General features: G+C 34.1%; 4 protein-coding genes across 6 annotated transcripts; 2 read left to right on the forward strand and 2 right to left on the reverse strand.

The window, feature by feature from the left end:
• Positions 1-144: 144 nt before the first annotated feature.
• On the reverse strand, positions 145-2269 carry LOC17880045 (bidirectional sugar transporter SWEET8). The gene is made up of 6 exons (XM_006286089.2): positions 2136-2269; positions 1520-1556; positions 1003-1225; positions 744-905; positions 521-643; positions 145-427 (listed from the first exon to the last, which is right to left on the reverse strand). The coding sequence occupies exons 1-6, from the start codon at positions 2176-2178 to the stop codon at positions 296-298; spliced, it is 720 nt and encodes a 239-aa protein (XP_006286151.1). The 5' UTR covers positions 2179-2269; the 3' UTR covers positions 145-295.
• Positions 2270-4464: 2195 nt separating this feature from the next.
• LOC17877732 (RING-H2 finger protein ATL46) lies at positions 4465-6201 on the reverse strand. The gene has a single exon (XM_006286067.2). The coding sequence runs from the start codon at positions 5828-5830 to the stop codon at positions 4700-4702; it is 1131 nt and encodes a 376-aa protein (XP_006286129.1). The 5' UTR covers positions 5831-6201; the 3' UTR covers positions 4465-4699.
• Positions 6202-6765: 564 nt separating this feature from the next.
• On the forward strand, positions 6766-9853 carry LOC17877609 (WAT1-related protein At5g40240). Of its 3 annotated transcripts, none has more exons than XM_006283904.2 (8): positions 6766-7058; positions 7249-7797; positions 7870-7935; positions 8022-8135; positions 8506-8755; positions 8845-9003; positions 9080-9231; positions 9539-9853. In XM_006283904.2, exons 2-8 carry the CDS (start codon positions 7583-7585, stop codon positions 9687-9689), a joined length of 1107 nt encoding a protein of 368 aa, XP_006283966.1. In that variant the 5' UTR covers positions 6766-7058; positions 7249-7582; the 3' UTR covers positions 9690-9853. The 3 variants fall into 3 exon arrangements, with proteins under 3 accessions (XP_006283966.1, XP_023634551.1, XP_023634552.1); XM_023778783.1 differs by having other exon boundaries at positions 6766-7036; XM_023778784.1 differs by having other exon boundaries at positions 6766-6999.
• A 406-nt stretch (positions 9854-10259) lies between these two features.
• Positions 10260-12616, forward strand: LOC17879011 (WAT1-related protein At5g40230). Its single transcript, XM_006286064.2, has 7 exons — positions 10260-10591; positions 10668-10733; positions 10808-10921; positions 11274-11505; positions 11580-11738; positions 11814-11965; positions 12204-12616. Exons 1-7 carry the CDS (start codon positions 10374-10376, stop codon positions 12358-12360), a joined length of 1098 nt encoding a protein of 365 aa, XP_006286126.1. The 5' UTR covers positions 10260-10373; the 3' UTR covers positions 12361-12616.
• Positions 12617-15220: the final 2604 nt, after the last annotated feature.

Consider the following 15220-nt stretch of genomic DNA (forward strand, 5'->3'; position numbering starts at 1 on the left):
AAAAGAATTTACAGAAGGTAAAGCAAAGTTAAAAAAATTAAAACAGAAGATATTATAAAAATCGAAAATTTGATATTTTCCGTCAAAACCTTTCACACTTAAAAAAATGTATTAAAAACAAATAAACCCTCAAAAATCCAGAAGAAACTAAAACAATTGGAAAGTCTATTATTAAAGAATTCTACCAAGACAAAACCCCAAGAAAATGCCTACACATACACAAAACACAATTTGTGTGTGTATGTAAAATGTACGTAAAGAGACAAAAATCCAAAAAGAAAGCAAAACAAATTCTTCAAACTCTGTCCGTCCCAGAAATCTCAACTTCAGATGGCTTCACCGTCTTATCCTTTGGTGTTGATTTGTAGTACATGAAATACACTATCAACTGCGACAGTGCCAACAACGTTCCAATCCCATTACTCGCCTGTAAAAAAAGTTAATCACGCCATTAATATCATCAAAGCCATAACATTAGTATCTTGTTACAGTTGTAGTATATATATAGAGAGAAACTTACAAGGACGTAGATATCGATTTTGAAGATGAGAGAGTAAGAAGTCCAAATTGCAGCATTAACGAAACAGACCAAAGACAACAAGAATGGCATGTATTCAGTACTCTTGGTTCTCACCACTTTAAACTGTTAGATCAACCCACAAAACAAAACAAAGTATCATCGTCAAATTAGAAACAAAAAGCACAAATCGGATCATTAAGGTTCAGAGGGAAAGAAGACTCACAATGGCCAATGAAGGAGATGCGTACATAGCAATGTTGAAGATATCACAAATCACACCAACGAACGTTTGCTTAGCAAAATCATTCTTGATTGCAAAGAGCGTGACCAGAACTATAATCGCAACAGCAACAACTTCAAGAATTAAGAATCCCAAAATGTTCCTCTACACAAAACACACAAACAAACACCACATAATACAATCAGACACCAAACCAAACCATATGATTAATGCAATGTTAAATGAAAATAAGAAAACTCACTCGAGCGTTCTTCTTGTGACCACAGTAGGCCAAGTACAAAGCCACGTAGAAAATCTCAATGACTAACCCAACACCGTTAATGGTGGAAACAAGGATACTGTCCTTGTGAACCACAGGGAGACCGTAGAACACCCACAGCATACAGTTCATGATCGTAGCTACGTATGGCACATAAGAAAACTCCTCCACTGATTTCTTTTTGAAGATCCTCCAAAACGTCTTCCTATTAATAGATAACAACAAATATTACTAAGCTTCACCAAATACAACACAACACATAATCATACGTTCATCTAACCATAGATCACACTAACCAACACAGCATACTAAACATTATCAAATCACTACCTACAATTATACTAGAAATTAACAACTACAAACACTACAACTAACATAAGATTAAGATTTCGATTTAACAATATTCACCAAGGTTTGTATAGATGTAACTGTAAGGCCATAAACACATATTAAGATATGATTCGCGAGGAAAATATAGGAGAGGATAAAGGAATCTTACGCTGGTGCGGCAAAGAGACCAAAGGAGATAACATTTCCTGCACAGTATCAAACGAGAGAGAGCAAAAATTTTGTTAACCACATATCGTTTAATCTCGTTATCAAACAAATCAACATGAATCTCTATAGCAAAACCTTAAATCTCCTAACAATAACCACTAGAAATCGAGCTTATAACACACAACAAATATGTAATCAAACGATCGATGAAGATAGATCATAGAGTCGCCATTAAAATCAAAGCTCAACATCACACACACGAACACACATTAGATTCAAAAGCTCATCAATATCAAACTAACAACATATATATGTAATCATCAACGATCTATGAAGCTAGATCATAGAGTTAGAGTCGCCATTAGAATTAAAGCTCAACATCACACACACGAACACACATTAGATTCAAAGCTCAATAAAATCACACTCACAACATATACATGTGATAAACAACGATCGATGAAGCTACAACATAGAGTCGCCATTAGAATCAAAGCTCAACATCACACACACGAACTCACAAAAGATGAGCGATCGGATTAAGAATCTATCGGGAAAATTAAAAAAAAAGTAACGGTTCGGATTCAGATCAACGATAGAGAAAGAGATAGCGTTACCGATGACTCCGATGATGAAACGAACTTGCTTAGCATCAACCATTGTGAAATCGCCGTAACAGAGAAAGAGAGAGAGAGAGATTGAAGAAGAAGAGAGAGCTTAAGGAAGAAGAAGACGAAGAAGTGTAGAAGTAAACCTAATTGAGAGAGCGTTTGGGAATTGTGTGTGTGTGCCTTTGAGTATTTATATATATATATAGAGAGAGAGAGAGAGATAGAGATAGAGAGATTAAGATAAGAGAGACGTTTGAGTCAAGGAGTCAATATTTTCCCTTAACTTTGGGAATTATCGAAAATAAAATGAAAATACATTTTTGTTTGTTACGATCTGTTTCATTTTTTTTCTCATTTACGGATAATTATTACACTTTCGTAAGTTTTTTTTTTTTTTTCAAATTTTCATTGATTTAAGGGCTTGTTCAACGATTAATTAATTGTGTTTCTTTTTTTTTTCATTTTTTTTCTTTTTGGGAAATTGTCATCGCATTTTTAGGTATTATTATCCAGTTGATTATCCAAAACTGGTTACAAATATTAATTTTTTTTGTTGACCAGTGACTTTATCTTAAATAGCTATAAACTCGCATTTACGGTAATATCTGATTCTTCAAGAATTATAAAAAAAAATTAAAAACTTCTGTTGAAACAAATCTTTTGGAAAAACACAAAAAATAAATCACGACTTGACCATGTAAAATTTATAATTTTATTGGCTGAATAAATACGAATGTTAATGTTGTTTTTTTGTTAATAATCAAGTTTTAAAGATAAATTAGAACGTGAATTAAATGGATAAACTTAAAATGAATAATTTATTTCTCTGATAATTAATTGGAAAAAGATTTGATTCTGATTAAATTTTTGAGTGGTCGTGCGTTCAAAGTTTTTTATTTTTATTTTTTTTCCGTTACGTCCGTGTTAGTTGTTACACGCCACGTCAGGATTCTTTTTCGGAAATTACTGATAGGTCTTTAATTTTGGAAGGTAATTACGAGATTTGCCACTAACAGTACAGTTCACAACAAACACATGCAAAAGTATCTACGAGCGAATGATTTCTCTCTCTCTGGGACTTGCTCGCCACGGCAAATTAACCGGATGGTTTATTTCAATTTCATTTATTCGGTTATGCGATGCGTTTCCGGTTTAATCTTATACGCAATATAAACCGGATGATAACTCTGTTTTGTTCAAATTGTTTCCAAGCTGTGTGAACTGTGAAGGTAGTAAAAATGTCATTCAAGATCACCTTTGAGACGCTTCACTTGTTCTTGAGAATCTTGTTCTTGTCTGATCATCTCTGTTTCTTCTTTTGAAATTTTGAAAACTTCCCGTAATATGATCTAAAGTATCTAACTTAGAAACTTTGTTACTAAATTAGTAACAAAACTGGCCATCGAAATGGAAAGAAACATCGTCAAGAACGTATTTGACCATTGAAATCGATGATCATTTACACAGAGCACAAAGCCATTTACATAAGAGCACAGAGCACTTTGACTGGGGAGCTAGACCCAAACCCAAAGAAATTTCGAAGACAAGCTACTTAACTCCAAAGGTGATGAAAGATTCCATTAGCAAATGAAGACTAACTCACTAGTTACTAACATGTTTATGAACAATGAATCATTACCTCACTAACATGTTATGAACTATGAATTATCACTCAGCTGGTAGGTTTCAGCCATCGAATCTTATGTAAAAAAATCTGAGAATCCGACATCAGTTTATAGTACAAGAGACATAGACATATAGTATACGAAGCTTCTGTTCTAAACATGGGCAAAAGCTTGAACAGTCTATATAACATAATGTTGACATATATTTGAAGTAAGAGACTTCATTTTTTCTTCTTTTGGGTATATTAATTTTTATGTGTAATCAATCAAAATCTCTAGTGGGTAATGGTTTTTATGTCAGAGTCAAAGAAAAACATATCGACCCTACAATAGCCAACATAAACCATTAGAGCCAAAGACTTTTGAATTTAAAGTCTTAAAAATGTAATTGGTTTATGGAAGATATCATTTTTGTTTTGATTATGATAATGACTCTTGACCAAAACCAAAGACTTAGATTGTGTTGTGTTTGAACACAAGTCAAAAGTTCCCATTTGTTTTCTATATCCATCCTTGAGTATATATCACTTAAAATTTCCAACACTAATCAAGAAAGCTTATTATAATCAAGAACTATACAAATACAATAATATATGTTTAAAGCTAACAGTGAATTTGGTGAGAGAGTAAAGGAAAGTATATGGAAAAGAAGAAAATAAAGAGAACCAGTGATTCCAAAGTGAAGAAAAAAGAGACAAAAGATAATAAAATTAAAGCTAAAGCATCTCATCAGTCTTTTTGGAATCCATTATTGTTGAGCATGCGATAATTTAATTTGATCTCATATGATTAACAAGCATAATGCAACTGAAATTTCTTATCAAGAATCAAACCCTTTTGAACAATATGGTACAACATATGATTACGAATCCTCCCCCCCAAAATATGATCAGTAAGAACCCTAAAGTATCGATGATTTTGATTGAAAAAATTGAGCAAACGATACTACCTTTGGTCATTCTCCAGCTTCTTGTGTTCTTCCATCCATGGAAGTTTCGGAAGATCATCAACGTTAAGTGATGAAGAAGGCAATCTTCTTTGAGCATCTGAAGAGAACTTGTCTTTCTTTGGCCATAACCAAATCTTAGAAACCGAAAAGCTCTCTCCTTTAGCCACACTATTGATCTTTTTGTTCTCTTCCGATGATGTATTCCCTGTCTGCTCAGAATCCTTGTCCTGAGGTTTCAATCGCGGTAGTCTATCGTTGGCAAAAGGGACTTTAAGCTCGGAATTACCGAGTATATACTGATAAGAACCCATTGAGAAACATCTCCTTGCATCCAAATTACTGCTACTAGTCTCTCCTCCAGCAACAACATCCTGATCTTGACCATTACCAACATTGTCAAGCCTCTTAAACTTCCCTAATCTCACAGGTAAAACTCCTTTCTCCACAACGATTTCTTGGATCTCCATAGTTTTCTGGCTTCCATTCTCGGCCACACACTCTTCGTCTTCCCTTATATCATCGAAATCAAACATCGGGTTCTCCATTGAGAAACCAGGGGAAAATAGAGTCCCACGGCAAAGAGGACAAGTCGAATTTGACTGAAGCCATGTATCTATACAGTTCAAATGAAAAGCATGGCTACACATTGGTAACAATCTCAGCTTATCTTTCTCAGAGAACTCACAGAGACAAACCGCACAATCGAATGGCTCCTGAGCAGCACCATTGCCACCACCACCACCACCACTACCAACAATCTCTTTGTAGTGAAAAACAGGTAAAGCGTCAATAAAAGCTTGATCAAGACCAGAATCATTCAAATGAAAAAGCTGCTGAAGCTGTCTCTGAAGAGCATCACTAGTTGAGATCTCAGGGAATCTATTAGACCTTGAAGAAGCAGTAGCAGAAGGATGCTTAATGAGAAACCTAACGAGCAAATGAAGAAGTCCAGAGATAAAGAACAAGACAGCTAGAATCACAATTACAAAGAGAACCGCCGGACTGATTCTGTTACTGGACGACGGTGGCGGAGGAGACGGCGGAGAAAGAATTGGGTCTTTGTAAAACGATGGTGGGTACGCAAAGCTACCATCTTTTTGCTCAATTGTGAATCGAACCCAAGACATCTTGTAAGATTCAGAAAGATCTCAATTTTCAAGATCTCACAAGAAGCTCAATGAACAAAAAAACAAACAACTCCAAGTTAAGTGGAAGAGTTCCAATTTCAATAACATCAACATCAGAGATAAACAAAACAAAAACAAAACTCACCTAAAAGCTTCCCTCAAGATCCTCAAGAAAAAAAAGTAAAATAAAACCCTAATGAAAGAGGGATTTTTTATTAGCTTATAAAAAAAAAAATCAGATTTGCAGAGAGGAAGAAGAGAGTAAAGGAACTCTCTTTCCTCTTGCTTTTATCTCTCTTCAATCTCTATCTCTTCTATCACTATCTCTCTATCTCCCAAAAACCTTTCCTTTTCTTGAACTTTAATGGTGGAAATAGAAGACCCGAAGAAAATGGAAAGTGATTTTGTAATTTTTCGAAGTGCGAGGCAAACAAAAACAACATTGATAAATTAAATTAAAAGTAAAAAAAGCTTTGAAAAAAATGAGAAAATTAAATTAGAACCCTAAGATAAATAAAAAAGCGTTATGTTAATAGATTTGGGTCCACGTGCATAGATGAACGAGTTGATATGTCAGATGGTCAACTCCGAAGACAAAAAATGACGGTTTCCTAAGTTTTTGGACTTATGTTAGATCCGTACTGGGCCGGACCAGGTAGCCCAATTGTCTCATTGAGTTTCCAAATCCACTGTTTAGAGCGTGACCAGGTATAGACAATAATTCGGTTTAGTTTCGGTTTGGTTTTTCTTGGTTTTATAGGTCTCATTAGTTTTTGTAATCATATAACATCCATTTTTATTTTTAGTTTGATTTCGTTTAATCGATTTTACAGACATTAAAATGAAGATAATATGATTCTATTATACGTTTAAGCTAGAGCATTGGATATATCGATCGATACGGTTGAAATTATTTGGTTTAGTTCGATTTAAAGTTTTGGTTACGGTTTTGTTCGGTTTAGTTCGAGTTTAAATTGGGAAGCGTGTTAACGACTGGATGAGAAGCGTGTCACTTTCTCAACGAGTGTCTCAAAATCTAACCGTTGGATCAATTCTTTTTGACGGTCATCGTCTCGCCGGCGGTATCAAACGGAAACATGTCTCCCTGTAAGTTTCTCCGCCGCGTACGACTGGGGAATTGGCGCGATTCTGGGGATCCTCTTGTACAAGTTAGTTTCGTATCTTTTGTTACTGAAGGATTCGAAGGTCAGCGACGACATTGCTCTTGGTATTAACTTTTAAGAAAATTGGTGAAAACAAGGATTGATTTAGGTTAAGTTACTATTGATGGCGTTTGCAGAGTTGGGGTTGATTTCTGAAATTAACTCCCAATTCTGATGATTGTTCTCTGAGATTGGTGAATCATCTATGAGCTGTGTAGTGATTTTTGATCTTTGGTGGATTCTGTGTTGATGCAGTGATGATTCAGCTACACGAAAACAAAGCTATTAGAGTCTACATCAGTGGAGGAGAATATTCCAATGGAAGGGTATTAGAGCTGATGAAGGTATTAGTGCTCTATGGCTAAAGTTCGTTGTCACGGGTCCCCTGTGATAGTAGAATATGGAGTCAAGTTGGGATATTTAATTATGGAGAAAGGCTGATATTTTCCACATGTGTCGTCACTGATGAAGTTGTGGTTTTATATTAAACAATGACCACTTTCACAAGAAAACAACATGATTGGTTGCTTCTGAGTTCAGTTCAACTTCAAAAGAGAGTTTCTGAGAATCCAGATATCAAAAATCTGTAATGAGAGAAACAGGAGAAGAGAAAGTGGCGTGGAGGTATTTTACCAGAGATGTTGTGCCGTTTGCTGCTATGTTTGCCGTGGAGTGTACCACGGTTGGGTCGAACACACTGTACAAGGCTGCAAGTTTAAGAGGATTGAGCTTCTATGTCTTTGTCTTCTACTCTTATGTTGTTTCAACAATTCTCCTTCTTCCACTTTCCTTGGTCTTTGGAAGGTACTAATCTCCTCATCTACTCTTTTTCCAGTATAATCTTTTCAAGAATATCAACTTATTTTACACATGCAGGTCAAGAAAATTACCTTCAGCCAAGTCTCCTCTCTTTTTCAAGATTTTCTTACTTGGGCTTGTTGGGTAATATTTTACTCATGCTTCTAGAATTAAAGGCATTTATGGCTTTTGTATTCTAAGAATGTTCTGTTTAAACTTGAGAGGAACAGGTTTATGTCGCAGATCGCTGGTTGTAAAGGTATTGAATATAGCTCCCCAACTCTTGCCTCTGCTATCAGCAATCTGACACCAGCTTTCACATTCACACTCGCCGTTATCTTCAGGTTCGACCTCTTTCTCTTTCGTTTCTGTTTTGGGAACTTAGTTTGGACTATGAAAAAGGGGATAATTTCACTCCAACTAATCTTACAAAATCTCAAGCCTTTATTTTGTGTGGAATGACTAAGACTGTGTTTTTGGACTTCATGGTCTTGTACTTGTTTTTGCCAATCAATACCAAAAAATACAGAAAACTTCCCACGTTTATTGAACCCACAAAGTAATATTACTAAGTACTGCACTTGTGGTCACTGGTCGGTTATAAATGTTCTTCCCTTGTTCTTTCCTGAGATAAGTTGGCTAGAGATGAAGTCTGTTTGTTACTATCAATCTTATTATCTAACTCCTTTTTGTTTTCTTGGGTGACTCGTAAAGGATGGAAAGAGTAATGTTAAGTAGCTCTGCTACTCAGGCTAAAATCATTGGTGCAATAGTATCAATATCTGGTGCTCTGGTCATTGTGCTATATAAAGGCCCAAAAGTTCTTGCTGCTGCATCTTTTACACCTTCATCACCTACCATTTCGTTTCACCATCCGTTGACTTCAGTAGAGTCTAGCTGGATACTCGGAGGACTCTTGCTTGCTTCACAGTATTTTCTTATATCGGTCTGGTATATTATACAGGTACAAATACTTGAAAATTCACCTAATAGACTTAGAGTTCTTGTCCAGACATTGAAAGTTTTGCTAAATACGGTAGCCCTACGTTTCAGACTCGGGTCATGGAGGTATACCATGAAGAAATAACTGTAGTCTTCTTCTACAACTTATTTGCATTGCTAATCTCAACACCAGTATGTCTATTTGCGGAAAGTAACTTGACTTCTTGGGTACTTAAACCGGATATTACCCTCACTTCAATCATATACACGGTGAGGATCAAAATATTTATAATCTGCTTCAACTACTGATGATGTTTTAAACTCAGAAATTAACACTTTGTTGCAGGGAGTTTTCATTTCATTATTCAGCGCACTTACCCACACATGGGGTCTGCATCTGAAGGGTCCAGTGTACATATCCTTGTTCCGGCCATTGTCTATTGCAATTGCAGTCGTCATGGGTGCTATATTCCTCGGCGATGCGCTTCACCTTGGGAGGTACCGTCTCTTTCATCTTCTTACTTTCCAGCGCATTTAGAAGATTTTATCCATACTAGAAACATAGAACTCATCACTGGGTAGTTGAAATGCTTAGTATCATGTATCTATCTAATGGTATCACATTCATAGAAATGGTGTCTGAATTCTAATCGATATGAGCTTTCATATATAATTTCTTCTGTATTATTTTCGCGTGTGAGAAACACTTTGTCTTCCAATTTCCATGGTATATCACTGTGTTAACTGCAATAAGCTTTTTGTGACAGTAATAATGAATATAGGTTTTGCATATTGTATTGGGCAGTGTCATTGGATCAATAATATTGTGCTTTGGATTCTACACTGTGATTTGGGGGAAAGCAAGAGAGGATAGAATCAAAACTGTAGCTGGTTCTGAGCAGTCACCTTTGCTGCTTACACACATCATAGAAGATGAAGCCTTTCCATTAAGATAGGATTGGTGCAAGTGAAATGCTTATGCTATTCATTAATAAATATGGAACCGTAAAACTGTTGGTCCTGTATGTTTATAACTTTAACGATGTATATAGTTAAAAGTATAAGATATATCTGTTCTTTTTCCTTGTGTCTATGTTTGAGGGTACATATGATTTCTTCAGCTTCCGTTTTCTTTGATTCATGCAGTGATTTTAAAAACTTAAATTACATGGTCGTATTATGAATCTATAAGAAATGTTTGGTCCTTTTTTAATTATCTTGTCACATCTTTGCATAAGTTTCTGGTAGGTTCCTTCCTTGGAGGAGAATATCCAAGTGGAAGTTGGGAAATTAAGCTTCATGGCCAAAGAGTTTCTTTTTTAAGGTATAGAGCTGTCTTAGTAGATTTGTAGAACTACATGATGAAAGAGTTTCTTGTACTGGAATCCTGATTATCTAGATATTATCCCAGTACAATGTATATATTAGTTGGTGTGATGTATTGGTTAAGTTGGTGTAAAGTATTGGTCAATGTATATATTAGTCGTGACAGTGATGTAAAGTATTGGTTACGTTGTTGGGCTAATATATCTAAATTAAATAATGTGCCATTAAGGAAATGTGATGGGATTAACCACTATGATTGGTTATGAACTTACTTTGACTTCTGAGAACTTTTGAAAGTCTGGACATCAGATCCTATGACAGGAGGAGCAAGTGAACAGACAGAGGCATGGAGATACTTTTGCAGAGATGTCATGCCGTTCACTGCAATGGTTGCGGTGGAGTGTGTCACAGTTGGATCTAACACACTGTTCAAAGCTGCAACATTGAGAGGATTGAGCTTCTATGTCTTTGTCTTCTACACTTATGTTGGTGCTACACTTGTTCTTCTTCCACTTTCCCTAATCTTTGGAAGGTACTGATCTCTTCTCCTCAACTACTCTTGATTAGTACAAAATATTCAAGAATGTGAACAGAATTTATATGTGCAGGTCAAAAAGATTACCTGCAGCCAAGGCCCCTGTCTTCTTCAACATTTTCTTACTTGCGCTTGTCGGGTAATGAAATACTCCTAGATTTATGGGCATATACATGTTTTTCTTTTTCTAGTTTGCTAACTTCTGGGAAACAGGTTTATGTCGCTGATAGTTGGTTGTAAAGGTATAGAATATAGTTCTCCAACTCTTGCCTCTGCTATCAGCAACCTCACACCAGCTTTCACGTTCACGCTCGCTGTTATCTTCAGGTTTCACTTCGTTCTCTTTTGTTTCCGGTTTGGAATAGTATATAGATAATTTTAAACATTTATTAACTGTACAACTTTTTAAGCCTTTTGCTATTGTGAATGGCCAAGATATATTTTGCTATCACAGTCTTTACTTTCTTTTTGTGAGTGATTACTGAGTATTTTAAACACTGTAAAAGTTGGGTACCAAAACCAAAACACATGGAAAAGGTCACAGCCAGCCACTAGTACAAGTAAAATAATGGTGTACCCACATGTTGTTCTGAGACAGAGATGGGTAAATTTGAAGTGCATCTGTTATCATCATCTGAATATACTCTTATATTACTGCTTCCTTATGTTACTCGTAAAGGATGGAACAACTAGTCTTAAGGAGCTCCGCGACGCAGGCTAAAATCATTGGCACGATAGTATCTATATCGGGTGCTTTGGTTGTTGTTCTTTATAAAGGCCCTAAAGTTCTATCTGATGCATCTCTTACACCTACCTACCAGCATTTGACTTCATTTGATTCAAGTTGGATCATCGGAGGTCTTTTGCTTGCTACGCAGTATTTACTTATTTCAGTCTGGTATATTCTTCAGGTATGGAAAATACTTTGAACTTTTTAGTGACACATAACTTTTGCTAAAACTGCGGCAGCTCTGTATGATTTCAGACTCGGGTCATGGAGTTATACCCTGAAGAAATAACTGTAGTATTCTTGTACAACTTATGCGCAACACTAATCTCAGCACCAGTATGTCTATTTGCGGAAAAAGACTTGACTTCTTTCATGCTTAAACCGGGTGTCTCCCTTGCTTCAGTCATGTACTCGGTGAGAATCAAACCTTACATGTTGCTATTAAGTAGAGACTACACTGTAATCTCAGAAATTAACACTCTGTTACAGGGAGGCTTAGTTTCATCATTCGGCTCAGTTATTCACACATGGGGTCTGCATCTGAAAGGTCCAGTCTACATAGCCTTGTTCAAGCCATTGTCTATTGTCATAGCGGTAGCTATGGGTGTTATATTCCTCGGCGATGCACTCTACCTTGGGAGGTACTATATATTTCACCATCTACCTAAATAGCACGCTCTTCTGATTTTATCTATATTGATAAACAAAGATAACACTCAGCTTTAGTTTCATGTATATATCCATGGAATCACATTGATAGTTACATGGTTTCTGGTGCTAATTCATCACAAGTCACACTTAGCCGCAATATGTAGTTTCTTCATGTCTTTTTAGACAATAATAACCAATATAGATTTCGCCATATATGTGTTGTTGCAGTGTCATTGGATCAGTGATTTTGAGCTTAGGATTCTACACTGTGATTTGGGGAAAAGCAAGAGAGGATGCAATCAAAACTGTGGATGGTTCTGAGCAGTCCCCTTTGTTGCTTACACACACCATAGAAGATGAAGCCTCCTCATTAAGATGTGACTGATGCAAGTGGAATCTGTTTATAATAATCATTTATAAATATGGAGCCATTAAGAGATGCTCCATATTGATGTTTACGTATATCTTACATTGTACATATAATAGGCTTACAGCCAAATCTTCTCACATCATCAAGATTATCTAAAAAAGGTTGGATGGATATGAGGTTTTCTTTGGATCTGCTGCATATTTTACTTCATTCGAGTCAAGTTGGATCATTGGAGACCGTTTTGGTCACTATACAGTATTTGCTTATTTCAGTCAAGTCTAGTATATTCTTCAGGTACATATACTTGAACAGATTCATGTATGAGATTTTGTTGATGTCAGGTAAACTTGAGCTAAATGTGGCGGCTGTACATGATTTCAGAGTCATGTCATGGAGATATACCTTAAAGAAATAACCATAATCTTCTTCTACAACTTATTTGCAATGGTAATCTCAGCACCAGTATGTCTATTTGCAGAAAAAGACTTGACTTCTTGGTAGCTTAAACCAGATATGGCCCTCTCTGCAGTCATATACTCAGTTAGAAGTCAAAACTTATATAACTTGCTTCAAATACTGACTCTTTATCTTAAGCTCAGAAACTAACATGTTGTCTCTCAGGGGAGTAGTTGTTTAATCATTGGGCTCAGTCTAGGTATCCTTGTTGAAACCGTTGTCCTTCACCTTTGGAGGTACCAGATCTTTCAACTGTAGTGTATCATCAGGTTAACTACTTTGAATCTCTGTGTTGTGGGCAGTGTGATTGGATAAATGAAAATGAGCTTTGGATTCTATACTGTGATGTGGGGCAAAGCAAGAGAGGATGCAGCCAAAGCATGCAGCAAGTGTATATGGGCAGTCACTTTTAGTTGGTTTTGTACCCATTTGAAGATGGATGCGTGATCATCTTGTCTAATCAATATCTTTATACTGTATATTATGTAAATTATATTATTTTCATCGAATTTTGTTCTTATTATTATTCTTTTAAAAAAAAAATATAATTTCAATTGTAGACCTTTTCTTTAGTAAATTCTTAAGTCAGCTATTCTGAGAAACGGCTATTTTAATCAATTCAGCTAAATCATATATATAAAAGTAAGGTTTCACTCTCTCTTTATTGGTGGAAAAATATTTAAGGATTTAATTAAAAAAAAAAAATGTTTATGACAATCATTCAATACAAAATTTAATTATACTATAAGTTATAATCATCAAATGGCAAAGAAAATGAAAGAACTTAATCATATATCATTCAACAAAATAAATAAATAAATAAATGTTTATGACAATCATTCATTACAAAATTTAATTACACTATAAAGTTATAATCAAATGGCAAAGAAAATGAAAGCACTTAATCATATATCATACAACAAATTTTATAAGCCTTATTGGTGGAAAATTATTTAAAATCATATATATATATAATATATATTCTCAATTGTTCCTCTCTCTTTATTGTTCCATTTTTTATTTATTTTTTAAAATATAATATTTATTTTTATCCAAAAAAACACATTTAATCATATACATTAATTCATACTTTAAATTCAAACTTTACTACTAAAATGAAACTGAAAATTATATAAATTTCCAAGGACTATTGGTTTTCTTTATTGAATTTTAATTAAACACACTATAAATTATAATTAGGGGGAATTTCAAAAATACCCCTTTTCATATACCTCTTTTTAAAAATACCCCCTTTTCAAACTTTATCAAAAACCCACTAAAAATGTTGAAATTTATCCAAATATGTGTGTAAACTTATAAATATATACAGAAATTACCTTTATATGTGTCTAAAACTTTATACACCTTTCATATAAAGCGTAAAAATAAATTATAAAAACCTTATAAAAACCTTATAAAACCGTATAAACCCTTTTAAAAACCTTTTAAAAACCTTATAAAACTTATAAAAACGATTTAAAACTATTTAAAACATTTTAAAATATTTGTATCGAATCTCGCAGTAGTAGTTAATATATATAAGTACCTTATAAACTATATAAAACTTTATAATTTTTTATATTTAAAAAGGGGTATTTTTGAAAATGGATAGATAAAAGGGGTATTTTAAAAAAGGGATACACCAAAAGGGGTATTTCTCAAAAATTCTCTTATAATTATAACTCCTCTAATTTAATTATTTTAAAAATGTAACTTACATCACTTCTTATCATATAAATAGCCATTCTAACATCCTTTTCTACCATATCTCATATCTTCATTATTCTCTTTGTTTTTTTTTAAAGTTCTTGCATGGGGTGAAAACTCATTTAAAATATCATTGTAAGAGTTTGATTAATTATTTAGTTTAAACTTTTGTTTTCAATTTTATTTATTTTTTGTTTTTATGTATTTCTTTATGTGTTCATTGTTTTTTATATTTTTAACTGTAATACATATGTATAATAATATTTTATGGTTATAAGAAAATCAAGCTAAAGAAACTATCTTCGTTCTTTTACTTTGGATGTTTGTTTCTTTCTCACATATTCATGTATATTTAATTTATTTTCAAAAGTATGTAATTTTTTAACAAAATAAACTTTTTGTTATATAATTATCAAACCAATTTGTAAGACATTCTTTTAAGAATAATGATTCTTATATTTAGTTTGTGATTCAACATGTAATAATACAAAGAACATTATAATTTGTTTTAACTTTGAATTTTACACTTGATTTCCTATCAAAAAAACAATTTGACATTCCATTTTCTATCTATTATATATACTACAAGGATGAAAAATATAATTAAACCTAGAAATATAACTTAAATTAAGAGGAATATAAAAAGAGATTAACAATAAAATTATTTCTTGGGAATTTTTAAGGTTTCACTCTCTCCTTATTGGTCCATTTA

Source organism: Capsella rubella, unplaced genomic scaffold, assembly GCF_000375325.1.
Source record: "Capsella rubella cultivar Monte Gargano unplaced genomic scaffold, Caprub1_0 scaffold_7, whole genome shotgun sequence".
NCBI classification, from domain to species: Eukaryota; Viridiplantae; Streptophyta; class Magnoliopsida; order Brassicales; family Brassicaceae; genus Capsella; species Capsella rubella.

What these genes read in the sequence shown, in the direction of transcription:
- LOC17880045 (XM_006286089.2), bottom strand. Translation starts at nt 2,178, where the DNA reads ATGGTTGATGCTAAGCAAGTTCGTTTCATCATCGGAGTCATCG. An exon ending in TTTCATCATCGGAGTCATCG is followed by an intron (nt 1,557 to 2,135) that starts GTAACGCTATCT and finishes GATACTGTGCAG; the next exon opens with GAAATGTTATCTCCTTTGGT. An exon ending in CATCTCCTTCATTGGCCATT is followed by an intron (nt 644 to 743) that starts GTGAGTCTTCTT and finishes TTGATCTAACAG; the next exon opens with TTTAAAGTGGTGAGAACCAA.
- LOC17877732 (XM_006286067.2), bottom strand. Translation starts at nt 5,830, where the DNA reads ATGTCTTGGGTTCGATTCACAATTGAGCAAAAAGATGGTAGCTTTGCG.
- LOC17877609 (XM_006283904.2), top strand. Translation starts at nt 7,583, where the DNA reads ATGAGAGAAACAGGAGAAGAGAAAGTGGCGTGGAGGTATTTTACCAGA. An exon ending in TTCTTACTTGGGCTTGTTGG is followed by an intron (nt 7,936 to 8,021) that starts GTAATATTTTAC and finishes TGAGAGGAACAG; the next exon opens with GTTTATGTCGCAGATCGCTG. An exon ending in TCACTTCAATCATATACACG is followed by an intron (nt 9,004 to 9,079) that starts GTGAGGATCAAA and finishes ACTTTGTTGCAG; the next exon opens with GGAGTTTTCATTTCATTATT.
- LOC17879011 (XM_006286064.2), top strand. Translation starts at nt 10,374, where the DNA reads ATGACAGGAGGAGCAAGTGAACAGACAGAGGCATGGAGATACTTTTGC. An exon ending in CTTTCCCTAATCTTTGGAAG is followed by an intron (nt 10,592 to 10,667) that starts GTACTGATCTCT and finishes TTATATGTGCAG; the next exon opens with GTCAAAAAGATTACCTGCAG. An exon ending in TTGCTTCAGTCATGTACTCG is followed by an intron (nt 11,739 to 11,813) that starts GTGAGAATCAAA and finishes ACTCTGTTACAG; the next exon opens with GGAGGCTTAGTTTCATCATT.